The sequence below is a fragment of the Mytilus californianus genome, unplaced genomic scaffold, assembly GCF_021869535.1.
Source record: "Mytilus californianus isolate M0D057914Y unplaced genomic scaffold, xbMytCali1.0.p SCAF_11, whole genome shotgun sequence".
NCBI lineage: Eukaryota > Metazoa > Mollusca > Bivalvia > Mytilida > Mytilidae > Mytilus > Mytilus californianus.
The window spans coordinates 23,227,563-23,242,990 of NW_026262593.1; the positions used below are offsets into that span (position 1 = coordinate 23,227,563).

A 15,428-nucleotide genomic window follows, 5' to 3' on the forward strand; every position below is an offset into this window, starting at 1 on the left:
AACCATATTTAAAACTTATAAATCGAACAGTTTTTTTTTCATAGCAATGTGAATTTCTTCCCACTTATGATATTTTAGTGTTCCCTTAGTATCTTCCGCCTCTTTTTGATTGACCGTATATTGATAATTATTTCTCTTTATTATTTTGATAAAAATAGTTAGCTTAGTATACCTCCAACTACCTATTATATCTACTATGAAATCGTTCTGAATATGTATTATCTGTAGATGTTTTTTGGTTATTAGTGTCGTTTGGTTGCTGTCGTATTGACTCGACCAACGTCTCTTTCATTCATTGAATATTGAAAAGCGTCTTGTATTCATATGTTATACTTATTGACTGGGTATGAGTGGAATAGTAAGTTTATTGTCCCCCGAGGTGCAACCATTACCCTGATGCCGAGCCGAGGGCAATAGTTAATTGTATCCGAGGGGACAATAAACTTACTATTCCACGAATATCCAGTCAGTTAGTGTTTTATTATACCGAAAGAAACAAAAGACAATTAATGTCGGGGCTAAATCAACTATTGTAATATAAAAAGCAGAAACACAACCATACAGTTTAACGTTTACTTCATATATATATATTCTGAATGCTAAGGCTTCGTCCCGCACTGACGTCAACCCTAGACACAATAGGTAAAACGTGACGTCGTAACTCCTGCTGTATTGTCAACATCCTCCAATCCCGTAGCTGCAGTTGAAATTCCGCGAAATATAATGACGCTTGCGGTCAACTAGTTTCATCGAGGGCAAATAGTTGGAAACCATTGACCGGTCAAATAGTTCAACGCTTGCAATTTGAAAATTAGTGAAAATATTGTGCACTTATTTTATATAGAAAATGATAACTGATTTATAATAAATTGATATAAATGATTCCCAATAAAAATAACTACATTATTTTGAATCTTACAAAAATTAACATTATTAAAAATATGAAGAATAATACTGACTAAAAAATTATAATATGAATTGAGTAAAATGTTGACAGTATATGTTAGGTTAAATTTCGCTATTTTTAACCATTTTACCATTATTATGTTTTGTGTATTGATTATACAATTGTATTTCTGTGTATTTTGTTTCCTTGTACACTTGTGTGTCAGAGGTTCAATTAGTGTGGTGTATTGGCACGTAATTACTGATCATATCAATTAAAAATACAATCATTGTTTTTAATTACGGGTCAAACCGTGTACATTAATTCTTACACACGCAGGTAGGTTTATATATATATATATCCGATATGAACAAATTTGAGACGTTGAACATTTAATATTAAAGTCGGGTACAATACATGCATGTGTCACTTTCCTCTTTTCATTTTCTTGAGTATAGAAATATAGTATTTCATTATGAGTTTACTTTATTTGTGTGACTTTTTAAATTGATTAGCTTCAGATTCCTTACACCAAATAACTGTCATTTAAATGTTGTAATAATTTGAAAAATGATCCGCATATTCAAAGTGTTGTCATTGATTTAATTTCATTGTTTACTTTTAGATAATCAAACTACCCCTTTATTGGATAGATATGAGTATTAATAAAGAACTGCCAAATATGATGTAAATTTCAAGGAGTAACGTAAACAAGGACATAAAGTGCTATTAGGAAGTCAGATAAGGTGTGTCCCACGTGGGCAAGGTGTATTTAAATTAAATCGGGTGCATATGTTTTTCATTTTACTTTAAAATGTCGATAATGATCAGTGTAAAGTTTTTGTACCTGTTGTGTGCTGTCGCCCTTGTTGATGGACACGGAAGGTTGTGGGAACCTCCTTCAAGATCGTCTATGTTTAGGAAAGGATTCCCGACACCCCCAAATTATAACGACAATCAACTATCATGCGGAGGATTTTCGGTAAGTGAAATTAGACATGTCTCTTTTATTATTGTAACTCTACATTGTACTTCGATTAAAAAAAGACTATAACCAAAATTTTTATAATGGGATTGATGTAAATATTGTTAAGTTATTATAAGCGAAAACAAACATTGCAAGATTAAGTCAACTTGCATGCAAATCCAATATTTCTAAATGAAGAATTCGATTTCTTTTATTTGTTTCGTTTGAAAGTAACAACAAAATTTAAGAAAAAAATACAAATTAAAAAAAGGAATCTTCTCATAATTATTTTTTTTTTTCAATATATTAACAAGTTGAAAACCGGCGTGTTTCAAAAAATAAAAAAACAAAATGAAAATGTATGAAACTAGATATATTTCGATCGTTTAATATGATTGAAGGCCTAGTATTTATTTGATTAAATATAATCGTTACGGGCACAAAGGAACTCTTAGTTCAAATATTTTGTTTACAAACATGCTAGTAATTACATTGAAATTGTGTTAATGATTGTTTCAAGCAAATATTCACTTATACGTGTATCAGTTTAAAAAAAGAATGAATTTCATTATCCAAAACACCACTATTGTTAACGTATCGAACATTAATATTACTGCATATACATCCGCAAATCAAATAAATTCGTATTAAGACTCCATGAACAAAATTTGGTTCCTGCAAATCTGATATATTAATCTTCTTGTGGCCGTCTGTTAAATCAACACTGGAACTTACATAAAAAAATACATAGAAATATTAGCACAATACGTATATTATAATTTTAGGCCGAGGGACGTATATCTAACAATACACGTCCTTGTTATAGGGAAATGAAAAGATGCAATTTCAAATAAAAAGATCCAACAATATACAAAAAAAAAGAGAAAGATAATTCTGTAACCAACTGAAAAAAAGAAGAAACAAGAACATTAAAACAGTTGATTGCGACAAAAACAAAATGTTAAACTTTAAACTGAACAATGAAATCTCCATTAGAAAACCAAAATAAACGGTTAATCCGGAATACGTAAAGGTAAATATACTTTGAACTGCGTGTTGTCACTTCTAGCAAGGGTGTCATAGTAGAATAAAACAATGTCCTCATCAGAATAAAGATCTTTACATGTGAGAACATTTGTGCTAATGAAAGTTTAAAAAAAAATTTTTAGTTGTGTATAAAGCTCCTTGTATTCTTTGTCATTTTTGGTGTATAAGCTCTTCGGTTTTTTTTAATAAGTTGTTGATTTTCAAATATTTTAGCCTCGCGCATCACTGAAGAGACTTTTATTATCGAAATGCGCATCTGGTGCAGAAAAATTGGTCACGTTAATGATATCATAAGCTCACCAAACTTTACGAATAATGAGTATTCATAAAATCTGCAGTTCGATAGGTTTGAGGACATAGTGAACAAAGCGCAAAAATGGTGTCACCGATTTCGACTTGTCCTCTTACAGTTGGCTTTTCAAAGACAAAAAATTAGGATTACGACAAAATGGTGTTATTTCATTACAAAAAGACTTAAATCGGTAAATTTAGATTTACATTTTGAAGTTCCAGATTAACTTTAGGAAATTATGAAAACGTTGTCAAAGTTAACGAATTAGTGTTAATATATATACGAAAAGGTACAATGTAGTTACCGCGTTCAAAGCTCTGGATGTAATTTACTGACACTATAACTCCCTTTTTTTGGCTCTAATGACTGTCGTATGAATACAGTAGATAAATTACTATTATTATTACTGGTATTTGTCGGCATAAATGGGATAGAACTGAAAACGTGTTCTTTTTTTTCAATAATATACAGTGTAATTGCTGAAAAGTTAATTCCATATAATAAAAAAATATATAGATTCATATAAAGAAACTAGACATGTCGGACATATTTGTTTTTCGTAAATTGTTTTGTTGTTAGTTTAAAAGACTGTTGATTTTCTCGTTTGAATTGTTTCACATTTTTCATGTCGGGGCCTTTTAAATCCGACGATACGATATGGGTTTTTCTCATTGTTGAAGATATACGGTGTCCTTTAATTCCTTATATCTGTAACAGTGAACCTGTAAAATCAGTGATTTTGTAAAATCTCCGTGAATTTCATTAATTTTGTTAAATCACTGAACTGATTAGTGATGTTAACAGTTTTTTTCAGAAACAAAAGATTTCAGCCTCCTCTGTATTAAAACCTGATGCCTGTTACATTCCAAACATTTCGTTTTCACTAGAAATTTTTCTAATATTTTCCTGTTTCTGTTTATCTTAATTTCTATTTGCGGTACAATTACTTTTTTTTTGCCGTCTCTGGAATAGATATCTCTTTTTTCGATAGAAGAACTAAATTTCAAACCTTAGGTTTTAACAAATTGTTTATATTGTTTTCAGTTATTGCTTCCCAGTCAAACAAAAATGTAAACAGTTAACGCAAGCACAACCCTATTCAAAATTCATGTAAACGTGTTAGAAAACTCCAAAAATCATTTCGCTGAAGAAAAACTTATAAGTTGTACACAATGCCATTAGGTCATGAAGTTTGTTAATAGTCTCATGGGGAGGGGTAAGTGAAGCTTGGGTATAAATATTAACACCAATCAAAACATTTGTTCTTGGCTCAAAACATATATTTAAACGTTTTGACCACTCTTCTGAATATAACCAAAAACTGCGATGTTAGTAAGGTCAAAGTAGGCGAATCAATGTCGCAACAATACCTTGTAATTCGCTGTTTCAGAATCTAATGTGTTCTGGGTAATATTTTCAAAAGCGTACACCAAAGTTGTGTGATTGGCATACAATGTCCCAAACAACTGAAATTCATCCAATGACGTGACGTTGTTTTTCTTTTAGGGTACGAACAATAAAATTACACACGGTCATTTCGATTCTGAAACGACGAAATAACAAAAGATTAAACGCCGTCAACAATGTTTGTTCTTGTTTTGTGCTGTTGCATAATTGTCCGGGGTTTAGGGAGGCTTGGGCGGCCGCTAACTTGTTTAACCCCTCAACATACTTGTGTGCCTGTTCTTTTATTGTTTTGTACAAAAATCAGGCCGTTAGTTTTCTTGTTTGAATTGCATTTACGTTTGTCATTTCGAGACCTTTTGTAGTTTGATATGCGGTATGGGTTTTTTTCACATCTTCTTATTTTTATATGCATAAATCTCTTAAGGGTGTACGGCAATTTGCCGTTTCTTCGTAGTTGGGTAGCCGACTTATACTGTCATGCTTTGCTAAACCAACCACCGGAATCCTTGTAGTGAAAGGGGGATGAACAAGTGCTGAAACAGTTGGCAGTAAAAATAGCAATGAATATTTATGGTCTTTATTCTTCCAACGCGTATTTAAATGAGAAGCTTTTGAGATAAATTTACATCTACAATTTTGAATGACTGTTTCGGGTATGTATGTAACAATCAGAAAGCTTATTTACAACAAAATGTATCCTTACAATGGGAGATAAACCGGATTGAAAACAAAATATTGAGACAGAAAAATTTTATCTGTACTTTACTTTTACATGAAAAAAAATACATCGCCCAAAAAGGGTAAACTTGACTCCAAAATGTCTAGCCCAAATGCTTGGGTACGCTTATTACTTACAATAAACGTCTAGCTCCTCTGACACTGGTGTGTGAAAAGCTAAAACAAAACTTAAGCTAAATACAATAAAGAAATGTTAATTGACCAAGTAATCTGGACATGCGTTTGTTTTCACGACAACTTGTTAATCCGAAAAATGGCAATAGACTTTATTAAAATTGTATGTGCTATTGTGTTAATTGAGCTAGGTGTTCAAATCTGTTAAAATATTGAATATAAATCTGTTAATACCTTGAATAAAAAAGATTTGTTTGTTACATATTTAGTTGATAAATAAAATACTTTGCAGACAGAAATTAAGAAGTGACAAATTCCAATGTAATAATTAAAAACATAAATTCTCAAAACTAATTTATCACTTAATATTTTATAAATTTCCATCAAAATGTTTGTAATTTAACCTTTGCATTATAATAATTGAAGGAGATCACCCAACTTGTCAATAAAAGTAACATGATTTTGTTATGATTGAAGGAATCTTCTTTTCTTGGAATTTCTGAAGCCAGATATCTCTTCCTTTAACATTTTCGGCAACCTCAACTCTCTTTTTTTCATTATCAACACATCGGCATTGAGGAAGAAAGTACACAACAACTTAGGACTTGAATGATATGCACTTTTACAATCGATAAATAAACTGCACATTGACGCATATGCAATTAATCTTTAATATAAACAAACAGCATAAAGTATGTTAAAGAAGGCTGAAAGCTAAATCTACTACATACTAGGTAACTATACATATGCAAGGGTTTGGTCAAAATAACAGATTAAATAAAACGAAAGATTTAAATATCTACAAAGCAAACAAAATAATTAACACGAGTTCCTACTTACCTTGAATGGCAGTGTTTATAAAACCTACACAAATCTGAAAGCGCAGTAAATGATCAAATATTTAAGGAGCCAAACAATGCATAGTCTTCTATTCAAGACAAAAATGTAATGCAAGTTCTAGGGGCACTTGAGAGGGATTAGAGTATTACCTAGCTATGATTTGGAGCCGGACTATGAATTATATGATTGATGGCTTCTTAACGTCTAGCAGCAACAACGATTATACAAATAGTGTATTTACGTCTCACCATTAATATAACAAAAAAATAAAAGAATACATTAATGCATAGAATAATATAAAATATAAATGCCATTCTAAAAAGAATTATGAGAGGCGGGATAAAAAAATCAATGCACAGCTAAATTTTCAAATTTCTTAAAAATATATACAGTTTAGACAAAAAGTTTAACGAAATAAAAAAAACGACGTCTTCTATATAAAAAAAATTATACTGTCACAGTCACTAGCTAGAATAATAGACAATTTCTCAACAAAAAAACAAAAAAAAAAAAAAAAAACAGTTTTGATGTTCTGACGAAACTATTCGCAGGTCACCGTAGTACAATGGACACTAACAATACATGTAAACAGTTCCTCAGTTTCAAACAACTAATAAATAAATAAAATAGATATCATAAATGAAATAATATAACGACCAATAAACAAACTAAAATAAAAATATATACATAAATATACAAACTGAAGGCAAGGAAACGATCATGTCACTTTGTATTTGTTTGTGCTCTATGCAAAAGGTATTTTATTTTAAGCCAGTGAAGACGAAAACGCGCGTCTAACGTTCAAAATTATAAACATGGTATCTTGATGGAAATGTGGTATGCTTGCCAATGAGGCAACTATTCAACTGACCCAAACAACGTAGATTTAAGCAACTATAGGACACTGTACGGTCTTACAACAAGGAGAAAAACTAAAACCGTATAGTCAGCTATAAAAAGCCCCGACATAAAAATATAAAACAATTCAAACGAAAAAACCTTATGGCCCGATTTTTGACAAAAAAAAAAATAAACGAGAGAAAGACAGCAACTCTTCAAAGGCAACACATATTAGTCTTTTAGTTTTTTACTTTCTCTAGAAATTGACTCGCTGACAAAGAGTAGACAGAGCTTCGCTAACATATGGCGGGATTTGAAAAAAACAATTTGCTGCATTAAACTGAATAGAGACTGAAACCGCAGTTCTTACTGAGTTTTTTTTTGGCCTTGCTAAACAGTAACTTGAATTGGCATATCGTTCATTGCTAGCAAACATAAAAGAAATAACTTCGTTTAAACATATTTGTTATTAACTAAATATTTCTGGTAGTTCTTTTTTACACAATAGGCATTTTAATGTTAATATATAATAATTAACGGCTTAACATTTCAATCATTTTATTTGATTGGAAGATATCTTATCTATTCCCTCTGTGCCCTCTTATCAAATCGTGCAAATTAGGACAATTGTTGGTGGTCCACGTGTTTACCCAATATTCAGATGTCATACAGTTTGAAAGATATTAAAATGCAGAATTCTTTTAGTGACTTAACACAGGCGATTTGTTCTCACGGTTACTTTATACTGACACAGGAATTCACCAATAATTACAGTTAAGTTAACTTTTGTTTTGTTTCTTTCTTTATTCGTTTATCATCTTTTTTTTTAGTTGCATTGAAAGGTTATGCACATTTGCCAAATAATACCATTAAGAAAATTAAATGGAAATCTAATTTCCTTGTGTAGATAACATTGCCATGATTAAAATGTAATCAGGGGAAACAGTATTAATTTAATTATTCTTTTCTAAATAACGGAATGGATATGTATAACAATCCAAACTTATTTTACTGAGTTGAGTTTTTGTAACCTTAGAAAGAACTATGCATACACTTTTTCTAGACTAGAAAACCACATAGTTCTATAATCCAAATCAGTTCTTAGGGTCAAAAAGATTGATGTAATGTACATATCATCGGAAGCCAATAAAAAAAAATGTTTGATCAATTGCTGCTTGCAAAAGTCCAGGGGTAATTATTTCATCCATATTTAAGACGAGATCTTAAAGACGTTAAAGAACACCTTAATTGATTTTAAATAACAACAAAGGGAGTAAAAAATACTGTGATAAAACTGATATCTTAAGTCAATTTTAGCGTACAAATTAAAAAAAAAGAAAAGAAAAAAAAGTAAGGTATGAACATATTACAATGATTAACAATTATGTTAAAAATGCATTAAACGTACATACATCGTGCATTTAACATTCAGTTGTATTTATGTTTTTTTATGAAGATTAAAACTAAATCACAATGCATATTCATATTATTTTAGCACCAGTGGAGTACAAATGGCGGGAAATGTGGATTATGTGGAGACCCGTATGACCAAACGCAACCACGACAAAATGAGGCAGGCGGGAAATATGCTACAGGAATTATCTCTGCACACTACACAATAGGACAGGTCATCGATATAAGCGTAGATGTTACAGCAAATCATAAAGGGTGGTTTGAATTCAGACTTTGTCCGAATAATGATGTAAAGAAGCCAGCGACACAAGCTTGTTTGGACAAATATTTGTTGCAACTAGCAGACGGAAGTGGCACAAGGTACGAATGTTTATCAATACTATATCGGTCTCTTTTTCACCCCGCCTACGATAGTAGAGGGGCATTATGTTTTCAGATATTCGGGTCCGTCCATCCGTTAGTCCGCCTCAGTGTTCGTCCCGTATAAGGTTACCGTTTTGATTGAGGGTAGTTTGTGGTCAGTTCAACTTCAAACTTAGTACATATGTTCATTATGAATTGAACTATAATTTGATATACTAGTATTTCAATGAATATGGAAAAAACGATAGTGCGAGAGCGGCATACCATCCTATGGACACATATTCTAGTGTGTAGCTTACGATTTGTGTGTGTTTGTTTGACACGCTAACACATACAAATTGCAACTTTGAAGTATGACTGATAAGACTGAAGAAATTTCCAACGATCAGATCACGCAGCACAATTGCAGTATACTAGTATATACTATAGTAATGCAAATATCTGGAGTAGTGTGGCTAAATATTTGGTTCAGGCATGCAGATAGTAATTTTGGCACCCAACTACTAGTATTCCAAATACTTATAATTTGTGATCATCATAGCTATTTTAACTAATTGCAATTCACAATAAAGTACTCAGTAGAATTTTTTTGAGGATTACTGCTGGGTTTAAACATGCTGATTTCCAAACTCACGACATATTTATTTCAGTCTGGAATACGATTCATCACGCATCACGCTTTAACGTTTAAACACCGTGACATTCTCACTACAACGCTTCTTCTACAAAACCTTTTCCACAGATAAAATTCTCAAAATAGTAAAAGTATATTACACTTCTCAAAACAGTAAAAGTAGGATTCCTTAACTATGATAACTCATCGCCGTAGTATCAGTAGCCCATGCGATTACATATAAATACCATAACAACGATGAACAAACAGTCCAGCCTTTGATGTGTGATTTGTTACATTAGTTTTAAATCTCTTTTAGTGTTATATCTATTTTTTATGATTTAATATCATATTTAACGACAGGAAACATTATATGGGTTGTGGATTAAAAGAGACGTATTTAAATTTGAGGACTTCAGTGATTTGAACTATTTTTGAGGTCAAAGTAAAGTACTATCACATGTGTTGACTTTCAATAATGTGTATGGATGCATGTAAGCGGACATTAATGATTTAAACCCTTTTAATTAACAGTATATGGATGTAATACATGTCGATTAAATTTGTCACTCACAGACACTTCAATATTAAACGTAATCTTCAGGTTGTTCAAATATTTTAAAAATCCATACACAAACTAACTGTTTGAGATGGCAGATCTTTTATAGTACATACGTCTGTTTACCATCGCTCAGTTTGACTTGGACGATTTAGAACTACATGTTCATACATGCACTGTGTAGATACCAGTCCATTGTGCATAGCAATTATATAAATTATAAACCAAAGAATGAATGCTATCCTTAAAATATATCTTTTCAACTCATTACTTCAAATTTAAGCGTATTTAAAAAAAACAACTTTCTTTTAAATCGACGATAACTGCTATTGCGTGAAAACGGTTTACATGTAACGGACTGTAGACCTGTTTTGTAAAACACGTTTTAACATGTCGTTCACATTCAAATATGCTCTATTTCTCAATATTGTCCGCTGGACGTTTTGCTTAACATTTTGGAAAGCGTACAATTGATTTCAATATTGAAAACACTTTTTTCATATCGACCAAACGATACTTGATTGCTCTAGCAAATCGTTATACTTTTCTTATAGTTTATAAATAAGAATGTAGTTTCCTTCTATGTAATAATTACACAACAAAATGCTACAATGTATGGGTTATCGTGTCAAAAAAAACTTTGAAAGACATACATAGTAAATTATTTAAGTTTATGTCATATCTTCGCAATGCTGATTAGTAAAAATATTTAAAATACACCATAACGACGTTTCCTAAAAAAAATAGAAAGAAAAATGATACAAAAATATACAGCTACCTTGAAACAAGACAAGTAATGAAAATGAAATACACCGATAAGTTTCAAGCAAAATGCAAAATTAATGCAAAATAAGTTCTGAATTATTTTGTAAACATTTGTTACTAATTGCAGGGATCATATTGATACGCGTGTGGGCATGCGTACAAAGAAGTGGATACTTCCTTCTGGTCTGACATGTACCCAGTGTGTTTTACAATGGAAATGGCATGTTGGTGAGTAATTTTGTCCAATGTGATAATGAATAAGAAATATTCTGATATTTAGAATTAATAATTGTGTACAAATAAGACAAGGCGTTCCCACTATTTCGTGAAATTTGATGAAACTTTCTCTTTACGCAGGAATTTGCTTATGAGATACATGTAACAGTATTGTATTTGAAGCTCGATTTTCTAGAGACAACAATATATTTTAACTCTAAAATACATGATAAGATGTTTTGAAATCTATTTCGATTTGAAACTTTTTTTATCATTTCCTTTTTACAATAATAAAAAAGAGGGTTGGATCAATTTTTCACGAAATCATGGCAAATCAGGGGACTTTTTCAAAAGCCCTTCAATTTTTAATTAAAACCCACATTATTAGATTCATATGTTTACTGTAAGGTATTATCAACATCTCTGCGTATTTCCGAATATTTCACTTGAAAGTTATCAACGTGTAAAGATAACTCAAAACTGCATGTATTCTTGCTAGATTTTAGAAAATTTGAGCAATTATCTAAAACTGGCGAGAAGGATTTTCTTAACCAAAACCAATATTTATTGGAAGTTATAACATAAATTATTTCTTTCAGATACACCATAATTTATTTAAGTTAAAGTCTTCCTTCTATGCAAATTTGCAATATTTTCGTTAACAGCAATATATGACTGAATATATAAGGAAATACAGAACAATATTGAATACGGATTAAGTTCTATGAATATATCATATATATAAACTTCGAATTCCACGGAGTTGGTCTTAAAAACGTTTTGATTTTGTCCCAGTTAGTGAAACAAATTCAGGGGCAATTTGCCCAATATATGTAGAAAAAAGACAATGTAATTGAAAATTAAACCGATGTCCCCAAGAAAACAGGAGTTTGCATGCCTAAACATCCTCGCCGCTTCCTTCCTTCATACAGTTTTATACTAACAGTTACAATCAATACCAGACGATGTATTTTATATATCGAATATTTAATGTTATTTGTGTAAGAAGGCACGAACAAATCAAAAGAAAAATAATTGCATGAATTTCATTCGTGTAAAAGCTGTGAGTACTTTTCGGAATACACACCAACGAGATTGAGAAATAAGGGTAAAATGAAATTATAAAACTACCCTCTGTTATCTCTTGATTTTGTTGACTATAGGTGATTTTACGAAAATTACAATGATCGTTAATATTTAGCAATAAACAAACGAAATATTACTGAATATGATTATTGTTCAATTAAATAGGAGCTAATCTATCCATGTTCTGCAAAAAAACGCATACATTCGACTGATTTTATATATTTTATATATTTTAGAAAAGTTAAGGTAGCTCTATAGGTACCTTATACTTAAGTATAATCTTAGGCGTTTTCTTAGTATAAGGGGTTTTATGCATACCACTAAGTTGTGTGGGCTTGGCTTAAACCATCTAAGATTTTACTAAGGAAATACTGAGTTTAAGATTTTTTATGCATACCACTTAAGTTAAAAGGGCGGAGTTTCCTTAACTTAAGTGTTTACTAAGGGAAATCTTAAGTTAAGTAGCTTTTTGCATACGGGCCCTGTTATCTCAATTATAATGCAAATGAAAGAAACACTGCTAAATGGTTCATTGAAATTCGCCACCAGACTTCTGCGCTTGGTGCGCATAATTTTGATTTGTATGTCAATGGTTAAGGTGAAAGCTGTGTTAAAATATTGAAATCTGGACAATTTTTTTTGTTTTTCAAATAATATTACAAAAAATGTTGGATGAGTGTACAGCCTTCATTGCACTCAACACAAAAATCTGTTTGTTCTACTACAAATTCGGATCGCTACTGGGCACATGCACCTATGGCGCTGTTGTAATTAGTTATTACTTAATGACAAATGGGATTTGAAATAAACTGTGTTTAGTATGAAATAGACTAAGGCTTTCAAAAAGGACAAAACTTTATTTGAAAGTTACCCCCTGTTTAATGAAAACAAAATAAAATCTACTTATTTTTAATTTCTTTACCTCAAATGTAAAATGTTCAGACTCCTAACACTTACTAGAACAATATAAAATTAAAATTTGCATATTCTTTGACATTTTAATAAATTTTCAACAAATAGGTAACAGTTGGGGTGTATCTCCGGACGGAAGAGGATGTATCGGATGTGGGGCACAGGAAGAGTTTTATGGTTGCTCGGACATTGCAATAGAAGATCCAAATGGATCAGGGATTCAAACCACACTTCCACCAATAGTGGCTGCAAGCACAATCACCACGTCAACCACAACGTCGCCTACAACGACGACCACCAAACCTACAACAACTACGACAACCACAATCACACCTACCACTACAACGACCACGCCTACAACAACAACGACCACGCCTACAACAACAACTACCACGCCCACAACGACAACAACCAAGCCTACGACAACAACCACGCCTACGACAACAACCACGCCTACAAAAACAACGACCACTCCTACTACAACAACGCCTTTTCCTACTACAACTACGCCTACAACAACTACAACAATGAATTCAAATCCATACTTGGGTAAAACCTGCGGACCAACTTTGGTATGGAAATACACACCCGGGATGACCTGGTGGTGTACTATAAATTGCAATGGTGGTTATTGTCCGGCGACACATTGTGTGTGTACATAAAGATCTGCTCGGACTTAATTCGAATCCATTTATTAATGCCCGGTACATGTTCCGTTCTACAGAACATACTTTATTGTGTTTAAGTGCTATTATTTGTTGTTTAATTGTTACGATTTGTCATTTAATTTTTTTACGATAAAATAACATAAATATTTTTGCAATTGATATTTGAATAAAAATCCGTCCATCTTGATAACATACATAAAAAATTGTACTCAACCATTTGTTTTAAGAAACATTTTCATGCTTTGTCTCAAAAATGATACAAGACTCTTTGTATATATTAAGACAGAAAAGGGCTGCCACTTTGCTTAACAGGTTGATTTCATCGAACACAATTGGCCTTTAGAGTTTTTGGTTATCCTGTTTAGACGCTTTGGTTTTGGTGCTTCTAAACGTTTTAAGTTAATAGCTTCTCATTTCTGATTGAGCTTATAAAAAACTAAATTGATAATATTTTTTTCAAATGGAAATTTATCAACATAATTATGTATGTAAGTTGTTTTGATTACGTTTGTTTTGTCAACGTGTGATCGTTCTTCCGAACAGAAATTACTCTGGGAACTTTGTTATAAACGAAGCTGTATCATCTGTTCCCGTTAGAAAACATATTCTATACCCTTTATTCCGTCAGGAAAAAATACTGATATATTCCTTCCAGTTGAAATTATATTCCTGAATATTTCTTCTATTTAGAACTAATACTATTCCATGACAGTGTATTAAAAGGTATTGAATACTTTTTAGATGATATATGTACATTTGTACGCTGACTTACTTACATTTTTCCAAAAGTGCAATAAATCCAGCGGTAGCAAGTGAAATGGGTAAAACTTGGCAATCCCATTTGTAAAAATAAAATTGTTACTAGAACATGATCTCTGCTCCAAAATAGGTTAGTTTCTGAAAAAGCGTCTGAATGAACATGACGTGTTTTATTCACTATTTTCTAGTAGATTGATTACAGCTCTAAAATCAATGCAATACAGATTTTATAGTAAAAAAAGTACACAAACCATTAAAAGTAAGATGCCTCTTCCTTCTCTGCTAGTAGACTTGATAATCATAGCTGTTTGGAATACACTATTCAACTATAAAAAAGGAAAGTCAGAAGCAATACCTCAAAACGTATTATATATCGGTTTAGGTTTGTTGTTGCTGGATTGATGTCTCATTGACGTACACCCGACGTCTTCCTTCTTAAGACTTAATGACAATTCAAAGTATTGTATATATGTAACACTCCCAAACGTGTCCATCCCCCCAAACGTGTCCGATTCCCCCAAACGTGTCCATTCTCCCCAAACGTGTCCGTTATATTCAATATTGCCCAAACGTGTCCGATTTCATAACCCCCAAACGTGTCCGATAATTGTTTTTCGCCAAAACGTGTCCACTGTTAAACGCCAGAACGTCTCACGTCTTTTAGCGCTAATACATGTACAAATGACATCAATAACGTTTACGGCAATTCTATGATGGGGGAAACAGTTGATGAAGTGGCCATTTATTATCATTAGTTTGTTCAATGCCGGTTGTTAATGATTATCATAATTGCAAATTTAATCTGTAACATATGAATTAACTTTTGACTGAAATGCAAGTTGCAAGTATTGCATTCTGATTTAGAGCGAACATACAAATAATTTTAGTACAGTTGAATTAATCGTTTACCAAGTGAATTATTTTGTACTAATAAATTCTGATG

At 31.8% G+C, this 15,428-nt stretch overlaps 1 protein-coding gene across 1 annotated transcript; it reads left to right on the top strand.

Moving 5' to 3' along the window:
• The first annotated feature begins 1,082 nt into the window (after positions 1–1,082).
• Positions 1,083–13,874, top strand: LOC127719747 (uncharacterized). The gene is made up of 5 exons (XM_052225990.1): positions 1,083–1,225; positions 1,512–1,868; positions 8,627–8,904; positions 10,972–11,072; positions 13,167–13,874. The coding sequence occupies exons 2-5, from the start codon at positions 1,701–1,703 to the stop codon at positions 13,718–13,720; spliced, it is 1,101 nt and encodes a 366-aa protein (XP_052081950.1). The 5' UTR covers positions 1,083–1,225; positions 1,512–1,700; the 3' UTR covers positions 13,721–13,874.
• Positions 13,875–15,428: the final 1,554 nt, after the last annotated feature.